The 26,661-nt window shown below is 41.1% G+C and overlaps 2 protein-coding genes and 1 long non-coding RNA gene across 13 annotated transcripts in view; 1 reads left to right on the plus strand and 2 right to left on the minus strand.

The window, feature by feature from the left end:
• Positions 1-13,547, minus strand: part of cadps2 (Ca++-dependent secretion activator 2) — a 186,456-nt gene extending 172,909 nt beyond the window's left edge. For 2 of the 10 annotated variants that reach the window (XM_071460078.1, XM_071460094.1), the window contains exon 1: positions 12,807-13,547. In XM_071460078.1, coding sequence (XP_071316179.1) covers positions 12,807-13,151 — 345 coding nt within the window. In that variant the 5' untranslated portion in view covers positions 13,152-13,547. The remainder of the gene's footprint in view (positions 1-12,806) is intronic. The other 8 variants (XM_071460068.1, XM_071460099.1, XM_071460092.1 and 5 more) reach the window with 6 other exon arrangements.
• A 60-nt stretch (positions 13,548-13,607) lies between these two features.
• Positions 13,608-16,537, plus strand: LOC139607491 (uncharacterized). Its single transcript, XR_011684865.1, has 3 exons — positions 13,608-13,954; positions 15,082-15,115; positions 16,400-16,537. It is a non-coding gene; the product is annotated as an uncharacterized lncRNA (long non-coding RNA).
• Positions 15,306-26,574, minus strand: slc13a1 (solute carrier family 13 member 1). Of its 2 annotated transcripts, XM_071460160.1 has the most exons (16): positions 25,739-26,574; positions 24,855-25,031; positions 24,190-24,318; positions 23,213-23,349; positions 22,917-23,083; positions 22,456-22,480; positions 22,189-22,270; positions 21,515-21,672; positions 21,201-21,320; positions 19,934-20,032; positions 19,087-19,188; positions 18,581-18,672; positions 18,307-18,401; positions 17,108-17,269; positions 16,408-16,545; positions 15,306-16,283 (listed from the first exon to the last, which is right to left on the minus strand). In XM_071460160.1, exons 2-16 carry the CDS (start codon positions 25,011-25,013, stop codon positions 16,140-16,142), a joined length of 1,809 nt encoding a protein of 602 aa, XP_071316261.1. In that variant the 5' UTR covers positions 25,014-25,031; positions 25,739-26,574; the 3' UTR covers positions 15,306-16,139. The 2 variants fall into 2 exon arrangements, with proteins under 2 accessions (XP_071316261.1, XP_071316272.1); XM_071460171.1 differs by lacking the exon at positions 15,306-16,283 and having other exon boundaries at positions 16,423-16,545; positions 17,095-17,269.
• Positions 26,575-26,661: the final 87 nt, after the last annotated feature.

Below are 26,661 nucleotides of genomic sequence, written 5' to 3' on the forward strand. Positions count from 1 at the left end.
AACGAAGGATCCTACAGGTGGAGCCTTTGAGGCCCAACCTATCCCAAGATTCATTGTGCGGCGGCAATGGAAGCAAACAACGCCGACAAACACTGTATCTGATAACCTGCACATAAGGACAGTCCATAGAGGTACAGGCAACTCACGGCTCCCTAAAAACCTCCCTGTGCTCCTGCTGCCCACAGTTATATACAAGTAGAAAAACTGAAGGAAGATAATGTGTTTTCCAATATACTGAGTTCTGTGCAGAGACAGAATAACACTAAAGTCTTGTTTATCAAGAACAACACTACTAATATCTGCTATAACAGGATAAAGGTTGAGGAAACTTTAGTGTTTTCAGTTGGCGTCGTCCTGTCCAACACTTTTATCTACAGATAACACACAGACTTGTTTCATCATATCAGACTCACAACTGTAAAAACTAAAAACAAGACTGAAAAAATGATACTGAGAGCTTCAGTCCAACTGAGGTTTGTCGACAGCTGCATATAGTCACACATAACAGCATTTTAAAATGAAAATGATCTATGTCAAGACGAGCATTTAGCTCTGTATCAGAAAAAAAATCTCCTTCCATATTAATTAACATGTCTGAAAAAGCACATCACATCACTATTCATGTAAACTGGGTATGACGGATAAACTCTACTCTGTAGTTGGTTGCAGAAAAAACAACAAACAAACAGCAAAGGTGAAAAAAACAGAGATTTCTTTACTTGGACTAACAAGGTGATAGAAAGAGGGTGGTGGAAAACCCAGAATGGATTTCTTGTTTTCAGCCAGAAAAGCATCAAGCGATAGGAACATGAGGAATCAGGGAAGAATACGTCATGAATGATACGACCCAATCAGGAAGCAACTGACTTTTAACAGTGAAACAGGTCCAACAGTGTTTCCAAAAGTCGCCGTTTCAGGGGCTCGAAAACTCAAAAATGAGTGTGGACAGATGGTTATACATGTATTTCAGTTCAATAAACCTGCAGCAGTGTACAAAGGTATCAAAAAAAGATAAAAGGCAGTGAACCTGAACCACATCAGATTAAGGGACGGCTCTGCCCGCTCTCTTCATTAGTATGGACCCAGTTTAACGTGAGGCTCTGCATGGAGAGCATTTAAATAATCACTGTTTCCGCGGGTGGTCATTATATTTGCAGGGTGGGGGGATCAAAGGGAGTTAAAACACGTGCTCTTTGCTGCAGAGACATTCGCACGAATGTGGTTCACAGAAGAAATAAGAAATCTTCAACAGCTCAGGAGAAACTATTTTTCTAAGTTTTCTACTCATTTATCAAATGTAACATGACATCTCAGCGGTTCACTACAGACGGGGAAAAAATAATACATTTTAATTAAGTAAGCAGAAAAATTAAAAAGCTGTAGAAAGTGAATGTTTGCTGCCGCTCAGATCACCTTTAAGGAATGTGTGCAACAGGATAATGTGCACATGGTCCTTTCTTGATTTAATTAGGTTGTTGTTCATAAAATCTCCCATATCAGAGCGTCCTTGAACGCACCGAGTTTTCAGAACAGCTTCATTCTTTTCTTGCCACAGATGAACAAGATTTTTTTTTTCTACCAACAAGCACAGAATTAGAAATTCTATTTTCATTTCCACCTGAGACAGCTGCAATCTATGTGCTAAATATAATTAACAAAGCTCCCATCAGACCAGAGACAAGAGGAAGATAATGCCTTACATTTGACAGGACCTCGAGCATTTTACTTTTTATTATAATAACTCAGAGAGAGACTGAGGGGTAAAGCTCTGGATGAGGGGCTGATATGAGATATTCTGATGACTGATACGCTGGGAGGTAATTAAAAGGTTTAAAATGGGATGAACATGCGGCTCAGAGGGAGGAATCCAATCAGAAGTGACTTTGGTCTGAAGGGTTCAGCTATGAAAAGAAAATTGATTGCTTCTACAAAAGGCATCATTTTCAATTTCACACACAGAGATCTGCAGAGTCTCTACAGTTCATGACAATACAAAAGGAACAATAGAAACATACAGGAGTGTGTGGGCTGACGCTCACTGATGCAGCGAGTCATCACAGTGAAATGACTGATTTCAATACCAATCACACCATTTTCTGTGAACATTAAACCTACAATGGAGACGTTTGGTAAAAAGATTACATTTTTTTGTTTGGAGTTAAAATCTGCTCATTTTGGGGGGAGGGGGTGGGGGCTGATAAATAGCTGCTGATAACTGAACATTAAAGTGAAAAATCGATTAAAACAATAGCTGCAGCTCTGCTCAACATGCTGGAGAAGCTTCCTGTGAAAGACAAAAATAAATAAATAAATCAACAGAATCACACTGTGATGATGCACAACAGCTCCACTGCTCCGCTAAAGTATCATGACTCTCCGGAGAGACCACAAGTCTGTACCTCTGTTATATGTTACATGAGTTTCACAGCTGCAAAGTGGAAAGTCTCAATGAAAAAACTGTCAACTTGGAGAAAAAAAAAAAAAAAGCATACCTGGACATGATAAAGAATTAATAAATAATCAGTCGTCCAGGTATCTGGTATTTCTCTTCGATAAAGGTGTTGAACTTGTGAGATTTTAACTAGTGCCCATCTGGTGATGGATCAACATGTTGGTTATCAGATTATTACAACAGACACATCTTTGCCTACATGTCTTTATATGGACTTCACATCCAAACCAGAACCATGGACTGTAAATAAAGATGGACGTAGCCTCCGTGACGTCACCCAAAGGTTTCTGCAGAGGCTCAGAGTGAGCTGCTCCGCCGTCGCCCTCTTGGCAGCGCATGACTCCTGGCTAATCCAAAAAATGGGCAAAGAGGAGACGCTCACCCACCTGTCAATCAAAACGTAGCATCCTTCAGCATGGGAGTCTATGGGGACTGACTCACTGTTGGAGCCAGACTCTAGTGGTCATTAGAGGAACTGCAGCTTTTAGCTCTTTACTGTTGATGCTTCAGTTTTCAGCTCTGGAGGTTGCCAGAGGAAATGTGCCATTCAGTCCAACAGCCTGAGAGGCTGCTGCCAGGCTACAGTCAGCTGTTACAGAGGATTGACTTGAGACACCTATGTTTTGTTATTTTTTAAAGAGTGGATTACACCTATTGAGACCTCTACCAAGTTAAACTGTGAGAGAGGATCCAGTGTTGCTCCTGAGAGAAGCAGCCAATGGATTTTTAAACAGCTGCTGCCAAAACAGAGAGTTCGGTGTAGGTGGAAAGACAAAAACTAAGACGTGACAAACAGCGTGGGATTGCTTTTCTTTTTTAAAACTGAACAGCTCAATTACTCCGGAGCAGGACACCATCTCAAAGGAAGCATCACAACAAACACAAATCTAAATGACAGACACAATGTCGACACCTGTGTGACTCGTCCTGAGAGACTCAACTGTAGTCAAACTCCCATCTTTTCCCTCTCAAAAGATCCAAATTTGCATTTAACCCACACAAGTATGAAGGCACAAAAAGTCCCAGGAGTCTTTGCACGGGAAAGATGGAGCGGGCCATTGTCTCGACAAACGAGCAGCAGTGAAGACACCTCCGGGACTTCATTAGACACCAGAAGCACCGAGCGAAACTAGAGGCTGAGCCGGCTGCCACACGGGGACCTGATGTGAGCCGCTCAACCTGTCAATGTGTATTTATTTATGGTGGCTCATAAATATCATCAGATCCAGAGGAACGGAGAGAACGGCGGCCGTCTGAGCGCTGGAGGCAGCATGGAGTTAACCCTGTGTGACCTGCACAAGCTAATGCTACTGTCCTGCCATAGTCTACTGCTGTGGAGCTTCAGGTGTTCACTGTTTCTGCCAATATCTCAGTGGCATTCATTCAAGTACACGTTTATGATGTCACAGTGGAGTTGACCTTTGACATGTTTGATATATAATGTCATCACTTTAACATTTTATCCTAGTTGACATTTGTGTGAAATTGTGTGATAATTGGCGTATGAATTCTTGAATTTGTGAGGTCACAGTGACCATGACCTTTGAACTCCGATCACCAAATTCTAATCAGTTCATCCTCGAGTCCATGTGAGAGTTTGTGCCACATTTAGAGAGACTGCCTCAAGGCGTTCCTGAGATTTCATCTTCACTAGAATGAGACGGACGGACAAACAGACGGATGAAGACAACTCAGAAACCCGACGCCTCCGGCTGCGTCTGTCACCGGCACAGAGGCATTAAAAGTTCGGTCTAACCCGACACTGCACATATGAAGGTGTACAGGTTATTTTTTGTCTGAACTCCCCCTCAGATCCTCAAACACTGTTATGTGTTGTGAGTCTGGTGTTCAGCACACTCCTGCTGCTCTGCTGTAATTTATTTTATTCAGCTGAGAGGTTTGTGTAGGTGAAGAGAGCGAGAGAAAGAAAGAGGGGTGATCATCCAGTCAGGATGATTCGAGTACGTGCTCATTCAAAAACACGCTTCTGCAGCATATTCTGGACCCTCGCTGTGGGTGGACTAACTGGGAAATGTCCTGACCAGAAAAAAGGACGGTGGTCACTGTTCATCCAAGCGCCTTAAACTAACCAGTGCTGCTACATCCAGGAGGAAATCAGTAAGAAAGTGGATGAGCAGAAGATTAATTGGCCACTTATTGATCATTAATTGATCATTTGAGCCACTGGAACATGGAACTGGACTAAAGCCCCTTTTACTCATTATGCCAGCTTTGTTTGTTTAAACTGCAGCCACCGTTCAGGAATCTGTTTCAGCTCTCAGTTTTACACAGATGTTGATCCAGCTCCAAACTCCCTGAAACACAAAAGTCAAAAGATCAACAAACTCAAACTTCATCCTTTAGGGATCGTTAATGTGCTACCTTTCACTGAGACACATGGTTATTGAACAGACAGGCTGACCGACAGGCTACCATGCTATTATAGAGCCAATGCTATGTGCTAGCATGGCTATTAATATCAAAACATGCTCTAGTTCCACTTGTCCAACATGAGTATTTACTTATTTTCTATTATGGTCGGAAGCTGAATCTCTTACAGATAAAAACATCTGAGGAAATGGTCGCTCATTAAATACTTGACTCCGACTGTTCAGACACATCACTGCTCTGTTTACACAGTGAAATAACAAGAGAACAAACCACCAGCAGAGTCCGTCAGCAGCACAAAGGTGTTAGAGGGTGAATCTTTGTTTTAAACTCGGGCAGAACATGTACTGAACTAAAAAGAATCACTGTTGTTAGTCCTCACAAAGCCAACACTGAGAATAAAGGTGCTGCAATTTTAATGAGTTTTCTGCAGCTACAAAAAAAAGCACTCACTCACACACACAAAGTTTCCTTGGCTAAAAATTATTCATTCGTTTTCATTCGGATCCGTAACAGCAGCCGTGGTTAACAAACAAATTTCCTCATTAACAGAGTAAAGTTAAACTTTTAGAGTCAAAGCCTGTGGCTGAACTACAGACTTGACACTGGCCATGTAAGTAAAGTCCTTCACTTTCCTCTTCAGAAAGGAAACAAGCTGGAGGAAAAAAAAAGAAAACCTAACCCTATTCTCTGCTTCTTTCCTGCCAGAAGTTTCCTGGCCGTGATTCCTGAGAACTCTGCAGTTTCTCTCAACACAGAGACAAACACTGGGATTTGACAATAACACACGGTTCAGTTTGTGTAGACGAGTGGATGTGTGGTGTGTGTTGTACTGTAATGAGCTGAAATCTGTCTCTACTGTGTGAAACATGTCGTCTGCTCCATCAAACTCTTTCATAAAGAGTCATTTAGAGGCTCAGTGTTCAGAGTGATCTGTCCTCAACTTCTCTCAAACGTGTTAGAGATGAACTGACCGAAATCTTCTCAGTCAATTACGATTTTCTTTTTGTTTTGTTAAGAACTATAATTGACAGCTACAAACATTTTCTTTATTGCACAATTCAGTTCTGCAGACAGTTGATATGTTATATTGTCATTAATTGCATCCGTCATTAAGCTTGAAAATGTGAGAATAACCATCAGTGAAATGATGACATGATATCATGTCACGGTTTTACGAAATTTGTTTTGTTTAAACTCATGAATCAAAGTAATCATTAACAGTGTTTGCGAGTTGTTGTTGAGTTGTTATTAAAGTTTTTCCTTCAACATTTTATCTGATATCGTTTGAATAATTTTTTCAAACGATCGATTTAGTTTTACTCTAGAAACATTGTCAGAAAAACACCTCGAGTCCAAGGTGACGTCTTAAAATACCTGTTTGTTTGTATTTTATGTTTACAGCTAATTAGCAAATGTTAGAATGCTAACATGCTAAGCTAATGTGGTGAATAGGGTTAACATTATACCCACTAAACATAACCATGCTAAAATTATAATTATGAGCATGTTAACATGCTAACATTAGCATTTCAGATAGCATGGCTTGTGGATCAATGACTTTGGTGACTGATTGATAATCACAATTGTTGATTAATTTTCTGCTGATCTAGTAATTGAGTAACCAACCAATTGTTCTGCACTGAACTATTTCATGTGATTTTACGCAGATTTTCTGTGACACATACCATCATAGGAAAATATTTTCTATGTGCTTCATGATTCTTCTTTCACTCAGACCTGATGGAAAAATTCCTGCAGCATTTTTCAGCTTCCACAAAACAAAACACAAGAAACAATGAGTTTTTCTTTTATCACATCCAGTGATAAAACAAAGACGTCCTTGTTCTTGGTTTTTCAATCTCCAACAAATGGATTGCATTTTTTCAAACATCTATATTGTAGAAACTACTCGGAGAGAAGCGTTAAACCCACTGTACTGTACTTTACTGTACTGCTGACTGCAGAGAGTTTGAACTGACTGAGGGCCATCTTTGGCCCCGGGGGCCAGGCCGACTTGCTGTCTAATGCTCTTCACTGAGCTCCCTGATCTATGAGAGCCCTGCTGAGACATCCTTTCACATCTCTGAGAGGAAGAGGAAGAGGAGGAGGAGGAGGAGGAGGAGGAGGAGGAGGAGGAGGAGAGGTTACATAACCCTCTGAGAAGAGCTCCATCTCGGGGAATCTGACAGGGGAAGGAGAGATGACAAAGGAGGACGGAAGTCGCCTCCAGCAATTCTGTGGCCAAAAACTGCACCCACTACCCACTGAAGAAAAAAGCCTCCACATCAGCAGAAGTGGCCTCTTACAGCAGAGAAGCAGGAGGAGATGGTGTTTATCTTGTTTGTGTCATAAACAGCTGCCAGGGCATTAGATGTGTGCAGGGAGGGATGCGTGGGTCTCCATCAGGAGGGGGTTTCTGCAGCTCTGCTTTCCCTGCCTGGTTTGTCAGGCGCACTGGGAAACAGGACAAAAACAGAAAGGCTGGGGAAGACCGGAGGCTTCCACTGTGTGAGAGCCAAGAAAACACAACAGGTGGGAGCTTCCTCATTATGTCAGGAAAAAATATTACAAATAAAAATCAATAAATGCATAAATATTCACCAATTTCCATTAATGGCAAGTTACTCTGACCACTTTTACAGGATTCCACATTTCACTACAATTTAAATCAGACAAGCTTCAAGGCTGCAGCACTGACAATATTCAGAGATGCTGCTGAGCAAGACGGGTCCACGAGGTCGGAGGTTGTAACAGCGTAAATGTTTCTTCAGTCAGAACTGAAACAAAATCAAGGCTCCACAGGTTCTCTGAGGCAGCAGCAGCTCCTCTTCCACCTCTGACAAAAAGCTCTGAAGTAACAGAGTAAAGCTGCTTTCCATTGTGTGTGACCAGGCCAGTGAAGCAGTTAAACCCTCTTAGCTTCGAGCTGCTGTCCAGCTGTGCTGCAGCTGCTCTGCCTCCCTGCAGCCACACATCAACCTAAACTCAGCTTCAGGATTCTGCTGGTAAAGATCTTCAGACTGCAAAAAACCCGCCTCCACATGCCCGGGTAGAAAACTGCTGTGGCTCAGCTCTTTGGAGCTTCAAGCTGAATGTTGAATTTTTTTCTCTCAAAACTTGAGCTGTCAAAGTTAATGCGATAATAACAAGTTTCCTTTTAATGCCCCTCGTAGTTTGGGAAATCAGGAAACGACGCAGCAGTAAAGTTGTCTGAGGTTATTCTGAAAAATATTCTGGAAAGTATTTGCCATTGTTTTGGATTGTTGCAATAATAATAAATATACATTTGCATAAAGCAAACATTTGTCCCCTCCCATGTTGATAAGAGTATTAAAAACTTGAAAAATATCGTTAAGGTACATTTAGAATAGATTTAAAAAAAATGTGAAATTGTGAGTTAACTGTGGATAATCACGCAATTAAATATTTTCATCGATTGACAGCCCTGCTCAAAACTGACCCATCCCTGGCGCCTTAATAAAGGAGTTAAGTTGGATTTCTTTGCACCATTTACAACGAAAAGGAGGAGAAAAATTTGAAATAAGAACGACTCCTCCTCCTCTCGCCACATGGTTTTGTTGGAGTCCTGCACAGATCAGATTTGTAGCTCATGAGGGAGAGCCTGATCAGCTGCTTCACAGACAGAGTCAATTATTTATTAGAATTAAAAATGAACCTCGCTCAGCTCTTTGGGAAATAAACATCCTTTATTTTATTTAGACGGCCTTGGGTGAAACCTGGGCTGTTTCCTTCCTCTCATCTGATTCACATGTTTAATCAGCTCCTGCAAGATTTCATCAACATCATACACTTTTTTGATTTCACAAAACATAAATCAAAAAACATCTGAGACAGAAGACAGAATATTCTGTACTTCTACACCTTTTATTACTTTTCAGATCTCCTACAACTCCAGAAGCTTTTTTCAGCCAGGCAAGCTCAGCATTACAAAACTGTGACAGAGCTCTCCTACTAACACACACACGCAAAAAAAAAAAAAACAGACAAGGTACAAGATCTTTGAAGCAACAAGCAGACAGGAAGTGTAAAAGCTTATTCAGTCCAATCAAACTATGTCAACAAGGAAAGACTAGATGTTGCACGGCTGGTTTCTCCACTTCAGTTTCTCGACAAAACTCGCCCCAAAGGCGTCAGGTTTACGGTCAGTCTGATTCATATCTGTGGCAGCAGGCACACGTCCCTGTACTGTACAAACCTCTGAAAACCTGTTAATGTTTAAATCAGAAAACAGGGCAAATCAATATGTGGCTGAGCTGAAGCAGAGGAGATGTCGTGACTCAGGTTGGGAAGAATCTCAGACATGCTCGAGCACATAAAATAAATATTTTACTTTTTACAATCGTGATTTTGAATTAAAGCTCCATCCAGTCTAAAGGTAGATGTCCATGTGTTTGTGATTATAAAGCAGGTCTAGGTTCTATATTAATACTGTGAAAGTATCAAAGCCTCAGTCCACAGAGAAATGCACACAGCCTGTATTCAGACACTGAGCCTTAAAACCAGCCGTCAGGACTTCTGGAACTTTGTGATGTCACAACAAAGCAGTCACCGCCCACCTGGACCCACCATCCAACCTTACAGGATTGTTTGAGTTTGTACCTGAAATCTGTTGTAATTTTATTCACTCAAAACAGTCAGCCAATCAGAGAAGAGGCTCAGAGCCTCTCTTCTGATTGGCTCACCAATCTGTTGTAGAGCTCCAGAGAGAGGAGATGTAAAACTACATTGAGATGTTTTTTGGTTCTTAAAACTACAAATATATCTTCTTGTGGACATCAACACTTACGATGAATAAACAAAGTGTAAAATATGGGACCTTTAATGTTTGCGAATTCACAGTAGTGGTGCCACTGATTCAGTCGTTTGCTTCAACATAAAATAATCCCTGAACTAGCAGCTCCATCTGATTATTTCTTGGCTGTGAATTGTCATTTAATTGTCGGTTTTTGTTTGGATAAAAGAGACGAGATGTGGCGTGTTAATCATTAGAGGTTTTCATTCTTATATATAGCCGACAGACACAAGAATGGCATCAACCTTCTCACCAAACTCTTGCCAGCATTAGCATCAGTGAATAAACATATTCCCCAAAATATCAAAGTAAATGTTACTTGAGTCCTTCATCACAACACAAGGTATATTTTATATGTAAAATCAGCTGCTCTGTGGTCTAATACCCAGCGTCCCCCTGTCAGACTCCAACTTGGTCTGATCAGTCACATATAATACATGTCTGCAGGATGTGACCTTTCAGGGTTTCTTCTGCGACTGTGATGAAGATGCTGATAATAATCCAGAACTGAGACCCAGGTTTAGTTTCACTTTGGTTGTTCTGAGCTCACATACAAGTCTTGGCCATTGTTCAAGGATAATATTTGTGCTCCTTCTGTGTTTTGGCACTTTGACCACTTCCACTTATTCTGATCATTTGCCAAATTATCTATTGTTTTGTAAAAAGTTTCCTTTAGTATTTTTTATTTTAAACTTAGCTTTCAGAGCCTTGAAATGTAGAAAATTCCCTAAATGCTCAAGTTTAAGGTTTAAAGTTCAGTCTTTACCTCAGAGAAAACAACTGACAAAACAATCTTTCATAAAAGGTCCATTCAGTCGCTGTTTCGGAGCTCTCGGTTACATTTCATGATCCTCAGCAGATGGACTTAATTTATGAGCACTTTAAGTCTTCTCAACCATGTTGGCCCGAAGGTTTCCCCGAGCATTGATCAACAGCTCCAGATCGTGGACATCGTTTCTCAATAGTTCTTGCTCCGTTTCTACTTCACTCATCATTATAATTATTGTTATTGATAACACCATGACCTGTAGTCTCTCTCTCGCTCTCTCGCTCTCTCTCCCTCTTCAGCAAGTGCTTGCTCTTTCTGGGAACTGTTGGGTTTCTCTCTATAATAAAATAATGAAGTAAGGCCTTGACTTTATTTATATTGTGATTTGGCACCATACAAATAAAACATTTAATTGAATTTCTTTCAGCAAACATTGGATTTTTTTCCCCCTGTGGAATAAAACTACCAATGTCATCATTAATGTGTTTTCTGGGAGGTGAAACCCTGAGGTCTGAGCATCACGGAGGCCCACAGCGAGCCCGCTACAGGCTGAGATTGTGCGTGGGCCGACGCTAAGCATCAGTTTGCATCATTACCTCCACCTCCAGAGCCCCAGCGACCAGCAGGAAACAGACGGGATTCAATGGAAACACTGGCTGTTCTCAGATCTGCTTCCGACTACAGTTTGTACTCAACATGACTTGTTGCTCTGCAGATAAATCCAGTCCTGCCAGTGAACCTTTATCCTGAGTGTTTCATTGATTCCTCGGTCCGGCAGTGACCCAGAGCAGTCTGCAGGGCAGGAGCCAGGGGATTCAAACTGGCAACCCAGCACACGGATACGCCCACTGCCTCCTCCCACCAGGGAGCACAGCAACAAGAGAAGCTACTTCCACTGCCAGACGACAAATCGATGCTACATCCTCCAGACTTTCAATGAATTCACACTCTGTTTATTTATGAATCAGCACAGGGAGAAGCAGGACTTCCAACGTGGATGGGAATTAAAATAAATTTAAAAACTTTTTTTTTTTTAAAAAACACTCAAGAAGCGGCTGATTTCTCCAGCTGGAACTCAAGTTTCTGTCTCATTAATGTGACAGGGATTTAATATTCTGATCTTACACTTGTGCACAAATAAACTCCCACGTCCGCCTTCTGTCAGAGCAGGTTCATCACTCACACACATACATGGTGATTGAAAACGCCTCGTCTGCATATTGAAATGAAACACCATGAGGCAATCATTAACAAGTTTCCCAGCGGGATGGGAGAACATGGGGGTTCTCCAGTCTTAACTGGCTTCCCTGCTCGCTTTATTAGTGAGAGCTCGCAGGCCCAGGCTGCCCTCCAGCACAGCAGAGACGCATTCATCTGGATATAACACACACAAACCCAAGGAAGGCTATTCAGCAAATCAGCTGAATGGCTGTTGAATGTGTTGTAGCCAAGGCTGACACTTCAATGCATCCTGCAGTCCAATGCAGTCATGGCACAGACTCCAAAAAATAAAAAAAGACATGACTTCAGACTGAACTACTAGCTCTGTAACGTACAGGCTATTTAACCAATACAGATCCACCCTCATGTACACTGCTGTGATTCTCAATCAATGCAAAGTTGTTATAGTGTGCAAACATACATAGCTTTAACATTGGAGGGCGTTTTATAAGGGAAGGAAAACCCAGTAAGTGTTTAAATTTGTTTATGTACGTACATACAAAAATGCCTATTATACTGAGCTTAAGCTAAGTTCAATTTAAATTTATTTTCAGTAAGTTTAATTATTTTTCTGTAATGGTTATGGTTTACGGAGATGGTATTTTACCCCAATTCCTGATTGATGAGAGCTGCATGACTGGAAGCCTGGCTTGAATGTGTTAATACTCATGTTACAGAGTGGCAATGCCAGATTTCTTTTGGATTTCTATCAATTTAAGGTTGACATTTGACTAATCAAACAGATATACACAGAACAAATAACTGACAGACGTAGCATTAAAGAAGCCAAGCATATCATGAATTCGGGGTTAATTTTACACACTGTGCAGCGCTATTTTTTATTTTTTATTCAGATTTTACATTTGGATCCCAGTGGTGGTCGTCGCCATCCAGGGAGTATTTCGGTGTGACAACAATGTGGAGGCAACAGGAGAACGAATCCTTAAGTACCAACTGTGCTGCAATAAGTGATCCATGGTGGAGCAAATATGAGCCGAATAGTTTGGCAGCTCCTTCGGAATCTCGGAGGACTCAAGCTTTTAGTGTGTGCTTTAAATATTTTGGCACATTTGAGGAATCAGCTTTAGATTGACATATTTTGAACGGAGGTTCGCTAGCGGCTCCCTCGGTACCGGACAACAGGTGCGGCACAAACTCACCTTCTGCTGCCGCCGGGCCATGTCGGTGGGCTGCTTGGCGTTGAACGGGTAGGCGATGCACCGCAGGACGAACACGTAAATCTGCAGCCTGATTTTCCTCTCCTCTTCCTCCTTCTGGATCCTCTCCCGCTCCTTCCTCTCCTCGTCTTCACCTGTAGCGCTGCCGTCCGTCGCACCTTTGCCCGGGGCGCCTCCAGGGGCCGCGGACCGTGGCCGCCGGCCGCCCGCCCGGCCGCTGCTCCCCGGTTTCCCCGGCGAGGAGGCGGCCGGTTTCCTGGGCGCCTCCTGGACAACTTCTGGGTCGGACTCCCCGCCGGTGTCTTCGCTGGAGGACGGGTCCAGCATGGTTCAGGGCGGCAGCGGGGCAGGAGAGGAACACCTGTAAACACCTGCTCCAGCTGTAGTTCGTTTGTTTTAGTCGACGTGGCGCTCACGGCTGCACCTCGACCCGGAGCTCGGCCCCGCCGCGGAGGGGCTGCGTGTGGAGGCGCGACCCGAGCGGTCCGCCGGGCTCCAGCGCGGGGAGGGGGGCGGCTGGCTCCGTCGCACCGGGGACGACTGTGTGGGAATGGCCCCCGTGTCCGCGCGCTCCTTCACACAGGTGAGCAACCTGTAGCTCGACAGAGATGGGAGGAGTCAGGAGGTCTCACTCTGCCTGTGTTCCAGAGTCCCGGGCACCGCCGGCCGACAGAGGCCGGTGCACAGCCTCCCTGCGGTTCGACTGCCCGGCAAAACCTTTTCGAAACAGTTTCACATTTCAGGAAATATGCTTCTTCACCGTCTGAGGCTGTGAGACAAACACCTGTTGACGCTTCCGTCTTCTTTCACTAATATTTACAAGGAGTAAAAATTCAGCTCGGGTTGGTTTTGCCAGCAGAGTCAAGTTAGCTAGTTTCTCTGTGCTATGCTAAGCTAGCAGGCTGCTGGCTGTAGTCTTGTGTTTGTGCCACAGACATGAAAACTGTATCAATCTGCTGATGTAATTCTAATAAATGTATTTACAGAGTTGGGTTTTTGCTGTAAGATCTTCTATGAGCATGTCTGAGTTCTGCTGCTGCCATGAACTGGACCCACCCTCATTAATTACCTCAGGTTGAAATTGTGAGTGCAGCCTCAGGGGGCTGACACGTGCTGGAGGGAATCACAAGGTGTGCACACTGCATTTGATCTGTTTTCACATCACTACACACAGTGTCCACACACTCAGTCCAGTTTCCTGCTCGGTGTTCGCATGAAAAGTCTCGTTCTGAACAAAACACTGGACTTTTACTAAGACAGCCTTATTCTTCCCAACAGGTGTTTGCAAGTCAAACTGGAACCTGCCATACGTCATATGTTAAAGACATTTTATATATAATATAATATATATATACTTTTAATTTAGATTTAATTGAATTAACTGTGAATGCCTCAGGAAAGGAATTTCATTGTATGTAGTCCTGTGGTTTATAGATGACAATAAAGCCTAAATTATTTCTGTAAAATGACATAGTTCAGTTGTTTCCTTAGATCATCCTCTTTAGTTTCACAACCTGGATGAACACATGGAGACAAACGCTCCACCACACCTTATCTGCTCATGATTTCTGGGAAAAGCACAGTGAGCATCAGCCATGAGCCCAGGAGAGTGAAGTTTTCACCGACTGTGTGACACCTCTTCTCTACAGACAATCTTTGACCAGAGCAGGGACGGAAAACGTTGATAATGAGGTGCGAGTCAGAGTTAGACATCTGAAGGCATTTTCCCTCAAAATATCAAAGATAAAAATAGGATTTAAAAGAAAATTACGGACAAATTAACTCATAAAATACTGAGAAAACAATGAGGACAGTTAAGGTAGAATCTGATGTAAAGTTAGAGTGAATATGTATAAAAGGAAAAGTTACAGACCAGCTTTCCCACTCTGTTCAAGTCATCAGAGGGATTTTTATTTTACTGTATTTTTATGTTTTTAATCATTTTTTTGTGCTGATTTTGTAAAGGCACAGTGTACCTGTAAAGCATTATAGTTTTTCTAAGACTTATTTGATCATATGCAGATGCTATATATATATATATATATATATATATATATATATATTCATTTTCTTTATTTGCTTATTGTTGTAGTTAGTTGTTGTAAATACAATAAATACATTTTGTACTGAATTAAGTACAATTTTGAGTTCCTCATAGTACTACAGTTGATGCTACTTTATTGTTCTGCTACCACTTCTACTTTCACAATTTTGTATGTTAATAATATTGTGTGTGTGTGTGTGTGTGTGTGTTCAGACGATGTACCTCAGGGATGCTGTGGCCACAAGAGGTCAGTGTTTCTCTTGCGTATTCTCCACTCATCAGTCAAATTAGAGCTTTAAATACAGCAACAAAGCAACAAATATCTGGACACACAACCTGTATGTGTGTGTGTGTGTGTGTGTGTGTGTGTGTGTGTGTGTGTGTGTGTGTGTGTGTGTGTGTGTGATGCTGTTGCCACACTGAAAGAACAGGGCAGCTCAACAACTTAATGTTTTTAATCACTGATTAATTACTGATGTTTTGTTTTCAGTTTGATCCAGTGTACAATGTCGCTGCCGCTTGTGTATATTCATTCATTTTCATTCAAACTTTATTTACTAACAGAAACAGCTTTTGTAAAATCCAATCCAAATATAAACAAAACAAAAACAAAGCAATAACATCAAAAATAACTGTAACCAAATAATCAGGTTTTGTATAAAATCATGACTCAGACAAATTAGTATTTTATCATTCAGTAGTTTGAGAAAATGTTCATCAATCACTATCTATAATAAATACATGTACACAAATTAAAGAGTTTTCACTTTGTCGGCCGATATCTTTACCTCCTTAAACAGCTGGGCACTGCAGCTTCTATAAATGTTACTCAAACAGGTGGAAGTTCATTTATTGGAACTATTTTCAGCAGCGGATTCATCGACACTCTGTGTTTGATTGATATTTGGTGTGAGTTTTTCCAGCAGCAGGACAGGTTGTGTGTGTGTGTGTGTGTGTGTGTGTGACTGAGTCTGAATCCACTACAGTGGTGATGGATGAACAAGTCATTTGATTTGAAGTGTTTGGACAACAAGGGGGCACTATGGCACACAGAGATAAGGTGTATCAGGTTTTGGATACTAGGATCAGTTCATTGTGGTACTGTTGGTGGAGAGGGGGCAGTAAAACCACTACACAGCAATACATACAGTAAATACTCTCAGCATTCAGTGAGTAAATACACATTAACAGACCAGAATTAGATGCCTCCTTAGCACCCTGAAGAGACCCCAGGAGGTCCCAGAGCCACACATTAAGAACCACACCCATCGTCAGGGTGTTGTGGAGTTAAAACCAGGGAGGACTGGTGCCCAGTCAGGATATGTATCCAGAGAGAATAGTGGAACTCCCCATGTCGCCACAGCCAACAGGACGGAGAGGAAGCCAATCACATTAACACCAAGCCCCGCCTTCACCTGCAGTGACGATCACACACAGATGTTATGTTTGATTTGAAGTTCATATTGACTTTATGCGCACTGCAGCAGAAGAGTAAATAATAACTGCTTTTTTGTCAACAAACCTGTTTCAGGGACTCACCATGTCCATGATGCTGATGTGTCCATACGCAAACACGACGGCGTTGGGCGGGTTGGACACTGGCAGTAGGAAAGAGAAGGATGTGCACAGGGTGGCGGGGATCAGGACGTACAGCGGGTTGACGTGGATGGCCTCAGCCTGAGGACAAATCACACAAACATAAATATCTACCTGATATATACTCATCTATTAAAATATGAAGTTACATTCTCTTTTTTCTCTGAAATATTGTACTTATGTATTTACGCTCACGCTTACACAGACTTTTCTTAAATGTGAAAATGTATAACGTAGGTAAATGATCTGTGTGTCTGTGTAACTGTATATGTTTGTTTTGAGATCCAGACCTAAATATATTTTACAGTTTTTTTTATGTTTTATCTGAAGTGTTGATCTCCATCAGAAGATATATCTGTGGTTTTAAGAACCAAAAACCATCTCAGTGTAGTTTTACATCTCCTCTCTCAGGTTCTCTCTGGAGCTCTAGTAACAACAGGTCAGTCAGCCAATCAGAAGAGAGGATCTGAGCCTCTGTGTTGTAAGAAGCACTGTACTATCCTCTTTTAAGGCATATAAAGTTTTTCCTAATTGTGTAGTTGATTTAATGTCTGATCACCTGGAACTGTTGTTAACTGAAGGCATTAAAAACCAAAAACACAGCGTGCGTCTGTGCAGTGTATATCACACCGTGAGAACCAACCAGAGGAGAGAGGATGGGGAGGAAGATGGTGATGGTGGCAACGTTGCTGGCCACCTCTGTTACCGTGGTGACGATGATGCAGGCAATGGCAATCGTGGCCAAGACTGGCAGATCACCCAGAGGTGTCAGCAGCTCGGCCACCCACAAAGACAGGCCTGATTCCTGCAGACACACACACACACACATAATAACTGAACAATCAGTGAACAGGTTGTGGACCGGTCTTTATGAATGTTTATGGTTTTAGCCTCTTCCTCGAAACCTGCTGTCCTGAATTATCCACAGAACTGAGTTTTCATTGGAACTGTTTACAAAAAAGAATCCCTGTGAAACTGTCTCCAGTGTGTCCTGTGTATTATCCAGAGAGCAGCACACTGTTTTTGAAAAGACATTTTGCTGTTAATCTTTTAAAATGTGTCTTTTCAGTGCTGTGAGCAGCACAAACAGGTGAGGCAGGACGAGCTGGGAGTCAGACTGTGACACCTCTACACCTCAGCGGATGATGAATGACCAGACACCACCAGGGTTCAGTGAGAAAATGTCGTCATGCTGTCATGCTGTGGTGTCGATGTGAGCGAGGCTGGAAACTCATTTACATTAAAGTTCCTTCCATTTATAATGAGCTATAGGAGGCTGCTAGTGAGCGTGCCTGGGTTTTAACACAACTTACCGGACCAGCATAACAGCATCACTGTTGTCTTTAAAGTCTCAGACTTCAGACTGGTCTGCTCATTAGTGTCTTCGGAAGTATTTATTTTGGGGTGTTTATTGATTTTGTTACCTCAGAACAGAGCCAGACTAGCTGTTCCTCCAGGTTTCCAGTTACATTTAGTGGAAAAACATGAGATAGGCATTGATCTTCTCCCCTAAATGTAGAAATACTCATTCAAAGTATTCAGAGGGGTGTCCTCCTTTTGGAAGAGTTAACATACTGTTTCATAAAGGCTGTCAGCTTTTCATCAGAATTGGCACATTTGTGCAAAATGAAAAATCTTATTAAATCACTTAGTTCTTCATGAGGAGTCTATGGTGGATGTATAAAGTCGACGTTTCATGGGGCGCCCTGATGGATGACCTGGTAGGCTGAGTCCTAACTGCAGCGGCCCCCATCACTATCTGCTGTCTCTATATAACAAAGCAAAAAAAAAAATACATTTTTTTTTAAAAGTCTAATTTTCACACTGACAGATGCAGCTTACCTTTGTGCCCTCAGCAAGTGCGAAGCCTCCACCCACTAGCAGGGCCACTTTCCACGGCATCGAGGCCTGGAACTCCCTCCAGGAGATCACGGCCTCTGGATGGAGGAATAAAAACAGACTGCTAACATCTTTACAAAAAGACAGAAGCTGTCTACCTGCAGAGTTCACACAGGTCTTCAACTGGTCACATTTTTATTATGATATGAATGATATGAATGTGGTTTTCACAGTAGACTAACCAGGCAAGCTCAAGTGTAATATTTCATATAGTTACCATATTTTCTGGAGGGTCCGTAGGCAGGCACGATGAAAAACAGGAGACCCAGCAGCAGAGCCACGGTGGCATCGCTGATGTAGCCTGAGTGGCTGCTCAACACAAGACCAGGAAAAAACATGTTTTATTTCCACTAAACTAAATATTCAGTGTGGTTGTTTCCAAAAGGATCAGTCTGGTTGTTCTATATTTTATTTTATTGTCTACAAATCCCTTGAAAAGACCAAAACCAATAACATGTCAGTCCATCTCTCAGTACTTCCCATGCCCACCGTCTCCAGCTGAGGACGTAAATCTATAAAAACAACTGTAATAATATAGTTTCATTAAAAAAATGGTTTCGACCACAGAGGACCACTGTAGGTTTTATTCACTCACACATGTGGAAACACTGCATCTTCTGAGGACTATTTTCAGCATTAGTTGAGTGTTTCTGGCGGCAGGACACAGTGTGTGTGAGTCAAAGTAAACTACAGTGAATGAATGAATGAATGAATGTGACTCACTGAGGGAAGAGAGAAGCCCAGCCCGGCATGAACCCTGGAGATCTGGTCAACCACAACAAGACCATCACCAGGAAAACCACCGCAGTGAAGATCTCCTGAGAACTGGAGGGAGGGAACGGATGAATGAGTGAATAAAGGGATAAATGAATGTAGAAACATATGACTGTCTGACTGCCAGAAATGAATGAATCTATGAATCTATGAAGGAATGCATGAACCTGAAATTACTGTCAGAACGAATGAATGAGTAAATGAATAAATAATGAATGCATGAATGAATGTATTTATTCAGTTACTGTAGGCACATATAACAATTAATAAATCAATGAATGCATGAATGAATGAACATAAAACTTAAAATGACTGAATGAACATATGAACTGACAGAATAGCTGAATGTATGAGTGGTGGCAACAATGAGAGGAAATGAATGAATGAATGAACATATAATATATCAATGAATAAATGTATGAATGAATGTGGGAACATATAAGTGAATAATAAATACATGAATTCATGCATGAATGACTGACTGAACTTATGACAGAACATTGAGTGGATGAGTACATCAAAATATAATGGAATAAATAAATGAATGAGGAAATGAATGAAGAAACAGATTAGATTGACTGAATATATGAATGAATGTATGACTGGATGAACATCAGACTGAATTAATAAATAAATAACCTATAACTGACTGACAGGAACAGGGAGATGGACATGAATGAACAAATTACTGAACAGACTGACTGACTGACTGAATGAATGAATAAATGACTGAATGACTAAATGAATGAATGAATGAATGAATGAATGAATGAATGAATGAATGAATAATGATCACCTCATGGGTCCCAGTGACTTGTGCTCTTCTTCTATCACTTTTCTTGCTGCTCTCTCTCTCTCAGACTTCTCTCCTCCACATCGCCACAGGAACCTGAAGCTGTGTGTGTGTGTGTGTGTGTGTGTGTGTGTGTGTGTGTGTGTGTGTGTGTCCAGTGCACACAGACAGATTATATTACCGGTGGTGACAGGGAAATACACAGTGGACTAAATCATTGACTGTGATTGGTTGAGAGCAGACTGGGAGCACACAGTGCTGAGGAGTTAATGAAGAGATTACTGAGCATGTGCGACGGTCAGCGGCGCTCATCATTAACCCGTCTGACACCATCACACTGCTAATGCTAACATTAATGTGACACTCATGTCTTAGCCTCAGGTTGTGTTGAAATGAAAGCGGATATCAAATGTTTATCAGATCCAAACTGGATGACTCACATTTACTGTCTCTGCTATTTTATTCTTGTTATTTTATGGTTTATTCTTAAGTCAAACTGATATTAAAATTCAGTTTAGCCAAGAAATCAGTTTATATTTCTGTGTTTTAACTTGTGTACTTGTGCCAATACTGAAAATCTCACAACAGCAAATTTAAGTTAAGATCAGTTATTTTTCTGCAGGGCTCGGGGTGTCTATTGTTCGCTGCACTAAGAGCAATGTTCTGTATGTCGGAGTATACACAGTTAGACATCTTTATCATTTCAAATTGTTCTATTTATGTACTGCATTATGGGTGTTTCTGTTATTTAGGCCACCCTCAGTGATATAAATTGGGTGAACAAAATAATATAAACACCAGTAAAAATAACTACAATCATTTTTAAAGTGAACAACCTAAACTGGCAGTTTAAAATTAATCAGAAATTTGAGTTTAAAAGGTTTAAAAGATTAAACCATCAAGAAAAGTTTCAAATTAAACCTGATTATTTAAAAAATTACATTTAAGTAGCACCCTATCCTCTGTGTGCTTGGATCACATGTGTGATGTCATTTCTATTTGTGACTTTCTTCAATATGCAGAAAAGGATAAATGATGAAAAATAGTGGCCTTGGACTGTATTGTACCTCCACAACAATAACACACAGAAATGATACTGAAAAGGTGATAACAGTCATAATAATGAAACAATAAAGCTGATGTAAAGACAAGAGGTAGGAACTGGTAAGAAAGAACCAAACAACACAATACACACAGATTATTAAATAAAATAAATAAAAGCTCGGAGATCGGAGGTGATTGGCAGTGCAGATGCTGTGTTGACACTCACTCTGAGCCAATGAAGAGCCAGTACAGCCACATCCATGTCAGCAGCAGCATGATAACACTGATGGGCAGGCACAGCAAGAGCCAGTTCCCGAAGTTAACGCAGTTGCAGTTTGGGTAAATCCTGCATGTAAAGACAGTGTCTGAGGCAAATCTAATAGATTTTTTAAAATGCAGACAAAGGCTTTAAATCTTCTGGTAACACTATTCAACATATTTTTTATTAATTTTGTATATTTCCTCAGATGCCTTCACAGGTGTTTCTGTTATCTCATTCCTGCCCTTTTGTATTTTCTCTGTCAGCCTGTGACCACTCACTGGTTGAGGTACTCGAAGAAGACGAGGTTGGGCGCGGTTCCTGGCAGCGTGGTGATGCCTCCGATGTTGGAGGAGTAGGCCATGCTGATGCACATGGCTTTACACAACATGAGGTCCTGTTTGCTCCTGCTGGGAGCCTCAGGCGTGCACAATGCAGCCTGCAAGACAACACAGAGGGGTAAATTACCCAACAAAAGCAGCATTAGACACAAGTAGTTGGCAAGGAGTAAATAAGTAGGCATAATCAGCATCTGTAGTAAAGGTAGTAGGAGTAGTGGTAGTAGTAACAGAAGCAGTAATATCAGTGGTAACAGCAGCTGCAGAAGCAGTAGTAGTAGCAGCAGCAGTAGAAGTAACAGGAGTACCAGAGGTAGCAGCAACAGCAGTAGTAGATACTGAAAGTAGAAATAGCAGTAGTAGCTGTAGCAGTATCAGGACCAGTGGTAGTACTTGCAGCAGTAACAGTGGTAAAGTGGTAAAGATAGCAACAGTATTAGCAGTAACAATGGTAGCACTAGTATTAATAGTCATTGCAGCAGCAGTAGTAGTAGTAGAGGTAGTACCAGTATTAATAGCAGTGACACTAAAAGCAGCAACAGCAGTAATTAGTAGTAACAGTAGCAGTAGCAATATGACAAAAACAAACTGATTTATTTGTGCAGTAGTTTATGTACCTGAGCTGCAGCAGACCGTGACACCGGCTGTATCTGAACACGAGTGACGGTTTCCTCAGGAACATCTGGATCCTTCTGGTCACTGAGAAACAGAGGAATGTAGTTTTATTGAGTATCGGATATACTGAATCACACTCACACCCAGAGAACACTGAGAAAAACCAGAACCCAGAGGGACAGTGAAGGCAACAGAGCAGCACAGTTGTGTTTCTGTAGAGATATGAACAATTTACAACAGTGAACATTACAAAAAAATCTGTGGCTTACCTGTTTTCAATATGGCCGCCAATTTCTGCAAAAAATAACAGACCATGAATAACTTTTCTCTCTTAAGGGCTGAAACCAGCTTAAACTAGAAAAAATACAAATGAGATGCAGTCCAGTCATATACAAGATTTTGACCTCATCTTGTTTCATTTAAAGTTGCCAAAGCTCTGAAATGTTAAATGTTGTCTAAACAAAATACCTGTTGAAGAATTTTGAATTAAACATCGTCTGAAACTGGTGAAATGATGACATCAATCTGTAATTATCTGATCAGTAAACAAGATTATATATCTGATGAGGCGTTCAAGGTCACTTTTCAACACTGTGGTGTTACAGAAACTTTTCCCTCTCTGAAGATGGACACCCAGCCCTATGTAGAAAAAACAGTGGAAAGTACAAATAATCTGAGTTACAGATATTTCTTGAGTGTGTGTCTGTAAACATTCTGTAAAACCAGGTACCATCCAGCTGGAGGTTGGGGTTGTCTTCGCCGGAACATCGCCCCTCCCCTGCTTTCAGGACCTGCTGGAGAACAGCCTCCACGATGGGCATCACCATCATAACGGCCGAGGTGTTTTGGACCCACATGGAAAGGAAGGCACAGCCAGACATGAAGCCCAACATCAACCTGGAGACGACGACACGGACGTGAGAGCAGGAACGTCCACAAACTCCAGTCTCCATCTGTGTCTTTATGAATGAATGTATGACTGTAAGTATGAATTTGCATCCAACGGCAGAGAAGGGTGGTGCTCACCATGCAGGGTTGACTCCCACTATGGTGACGAGCCTCAGGGCGATTCTGCGGTGGAGACCCCATTTCTCAATGGACGTGGCGAGGCAGACGACGCCCACCAGCAACAAGTGGAAGTCTTTGAAGTACTCCTTCGCCACCTGGAGGAGAGACAGAGTAATAACAAAAAAATACTGCACAAGTAGAGAATATTAAAGGAGGAACAATGGTTTCAATTTTAGACCAATAATTTTAATCGAACTCTGGGAAAATACATCACAAAAACGACAAAAATGATAAGTAATAAATAAACAAATGCATAAAATAAAAACAAGTGCATGCAGGTAAATATTCAATAGTTACTTAAAAGTTCCTTTTTTTCTGCCATTGTAATAGCTACAAGCAGGGTTATGTTAAATAAAGTTAGCTCATGTTTTAAAAAGAGTTAGTTCAGCTCCCAGCCGGGATGTATTTTTTAAGGAGGACACATTAAGCTACAGTTTTGTCAATATAACGTGAGGAAAAATAGCTGTTAGGACAGAAGCATTGTGATGTTACCAAGCAGTTTAGCTAATGTAGCTGGAAAATAGTTCTTAGTTAATATTATAGCCAGAATAATTATTCATTTCTTTGTTAGTCTCGATTATCTTAATAAATCATGAAAATGCTTTGAGATAAGCAACTTTTAATAATTAGAGATTTTTTTCTTTGAACCTGCAGTAACAGCAGAAACAAGTGATGAACATATTCACATATCATCAGCTATTCAGTTAATATAGTGAACTTGTTAGCGAACATTAGCTTTTTTCCACATCCAGCAGTTATGAAGAAACATTAATCTGGACACCGTACAATCACTCCTCCCTTTTAGCTCTGTTTTTGGTCTCTTTGTCTTCATCACAACGAGCGACAACTTTCACACTTCTCATTTGAAATATCAGTTACAGCTGCCTTAACCTGAAGAAGACCAAGTTGCTCTGCTAACAGAGAGATGGACTCACGCTGGAGGACTTCATGATGCCAAACACAGGGAAGAGGATGGCGGGGAGCATGGCAGTCATGGACAGAGGAATCACCTCTGTCACCCAGTACGTCGCCATCAGCAGCAACACAAATGCACATTCTGCCTCCTACAGCAACAAAACACACAGATAATACTGCATTTATAATTTGACATGACTGTAAAGAAACAAACAAGGGTGCGTGCATTCATCAGCTTGACATAGAAAGATTTTCATTTCTCATGGGTGTCCCTCTTGTTTTATATTGTTTGATGACATTTACGTTTTCATTATTATTATCTCTGACACTTGAGGGGTTACAGGTGTAATGAAGAAAATGACGATGGATGTGTTCATTCTCCTGTCAGCTCTGGTTTCGTCTTGACCACTTCATGAGAAAAAAACTCTTGTTCTTGAGCTGTGACATATTCCTCTTCCCTCACCAGCTTGTCTCAAACTTCTTCAAAGTGTTTCCAGGCACCTGTTTCATGCACCTTGTTAAATTTGTGCATAAAAACTTCAGTGGCAGGTGGAAAAGTTTGTGTATCAATTGTACGCTGCTATAAAGTAAACAGACTCAGTGTTACCAAAGTTATACATATTACACACAACATATTTCACTCTATTGTTGTTGCCCTTTGCACTGGTCTGCTCTGGAGACTCACCTTTGTCCCAACAACGATAGGAAGAGGAAGCAGCAGCAGCGGCGTGAGGGCAATCAGGGCAATGCTGCGATAGTTCCACAGTCCTTCACTCAACATCTGCAGGATTTCTTTTCTTTCTTTCTTTCTCTTGCTGACCTCTTTCTCACAGTGCTTGCTCATGGTGGGAACTGTTGGTCTCTGTAATCGATATTGTAAAGAGAACAGTCTAGACCTGCTGTATGTGAAAAATGTCCTGAGACAAACTGAGGTCGCATGTTATGTGTCCCTATCTGCTGGAGTTTTATTGAGCAAGAGACTGGACTAATTGGCGGTTATCTCTGTACCAACACAAAGGTGAAATAATACTCTGACACAGCCTGTAATTTATGGCACTTCAAAGAGGCACTATTCGTGGATTTCACACTTAAATCTATCTTTACACTTCTGTGGCAATATAAATGCGTTAATATTTAAGTTTGACTGGTTGTGTGTAAAAGGTTTGCATCCTCAAAAATCCATCTGTTTTTCCGGGGAGTTTCAGAGGAACTCCATGAAGCACCTCACAGGTTCCCCCTACATTCAAGCTTTTGTGCTAAGCTAGACTGAACATGTCCTGGACTGAGACCTGTAAATAGAAACAGTGTGTGTACTAGTACTATGAAAAGTCAGGGACACAGGATGTAACCTAATGTGACAAACTAATAAAGGATGGAGGCAACAACAGTACATTGCAAACTTAAGATGGACATTTTTTCAAATAAGTGAAACTTGTGCCCTTCTGTGCTGTAATGTGCTGAAATCCTCTTCAGAAAAACATCCATTATATGAACTGAAATCTTTCATTATGCCTATTATGGTATTATTATGGTATTAACTTAGACAATGACATTGTGTTGGGAAATTACCTTGCTGCCACCTCGGGCTCTCTGGGTGTGAAAGCATCTCTATACATCACTGCTATTAAAACCTCCTTTAATGGATCTCAGTGCTCGCTGGACGTCACAGGAAGAGAAAGACTATGGATAAAATAAATAAATAAATAAAAACAGAGTACAGTGTGATTTGTCTTTTCATCTCCACAGAAACTGAAAAAGTGAACATTCATTTCTTGAAGTTGCTCCTTGAACATCTGGTATCCTTTAACTCCTTATCTTAAAGTCCTGAGAGGACCCGTTAAACAGTTGCTAACTCTATTCGTAACCTTTGACCCCTGGCTAACGCCTCAGATTATCAAAATGCAAGAGATTTATTTTCCCTGAAACATACCAGAGAGTTCAGTAGATGGACATGGGCAAAGCTGGAAATATCTCAATTTCTGATTTTCTCAAGATTCCTTGAATATTTTGCGCTTTTATAGTTTTTAGTTATAATCAAATGATAAACGTTACGATTGAAGATATGATTGAATTTTAAGTTTTAAATGAAATTATTTGCTATTTCAGTGATACATTGTCCTTCTTGAAAAGTGCAAAGTGAGTCTTGGCATTTGAAATGGACAAATTACTCGGCACTGCTCTCTTCACTTTCCACTGCAGTGACATGTTGGTTTAGATATAATTTGTGATGGTTTTTAACTGTTCTACTTTTTGTTGTTGCAAAAACATTTCACTGATTTTTAATGGATGAACTATCCTGGGGTATACGATCTGTAAAAAAATATATTAGAATAAAATTTTTTAAGCACTAATGACTTGGAAATCAGTTCTATGTTCTCACTTTCAAGCCTTAAATTACAATGCTTTTGGAAAACAATTAAAATTAAGACTATCTCTCAAGATCCTTGGCTAAAAACAGTGTGTAAAGGTCACAACATCCTATTTCAAAATAA

This window comes from Trachinotus anak, unplaced genomic scaffold (assembly GCF_046630095.1).
Source record: "Trachinotus anak isolate AG129_WGS33_773 ecotype Australia unplaced genomic scaffold, CSIRO_AGI_Tana_v1 ptg000002l, whole genome shotgun sequence".
Taxonomy (NCBI): domain Eukaryota; kingdom Metazoa; phylum Chordata; class Actinopteri; order Carangiformes; family Carangidae; genus Trachinotus; species Trachinotus anak.

Excerpts from the sequence above, each read along its gene's own strand:
- slc13a1 (XM_071460160.1), bottom strand. The coding sequence starts at position 25,013 with ATGAGCAAGCACTGTGAGAAAGAGGTCAGCAAGAGAAAGAAAGAAAGA. Across the intron at positions 23,084-23,212 it reads GTGGGAGTCAACCCTGCATG|GTTGATGTTGGGCTTCATGT; the intron begins GTGAGCACCACC and ends CGTCGTCTCCAG. Across the intron at positions 21,321-21,514 it reads TTCTTCGAGTACCTCAACCA|GATTTACCCAAACTGCAACT; the intron begins GTGAGTGGTCAC and ends CTTTACATGCAG.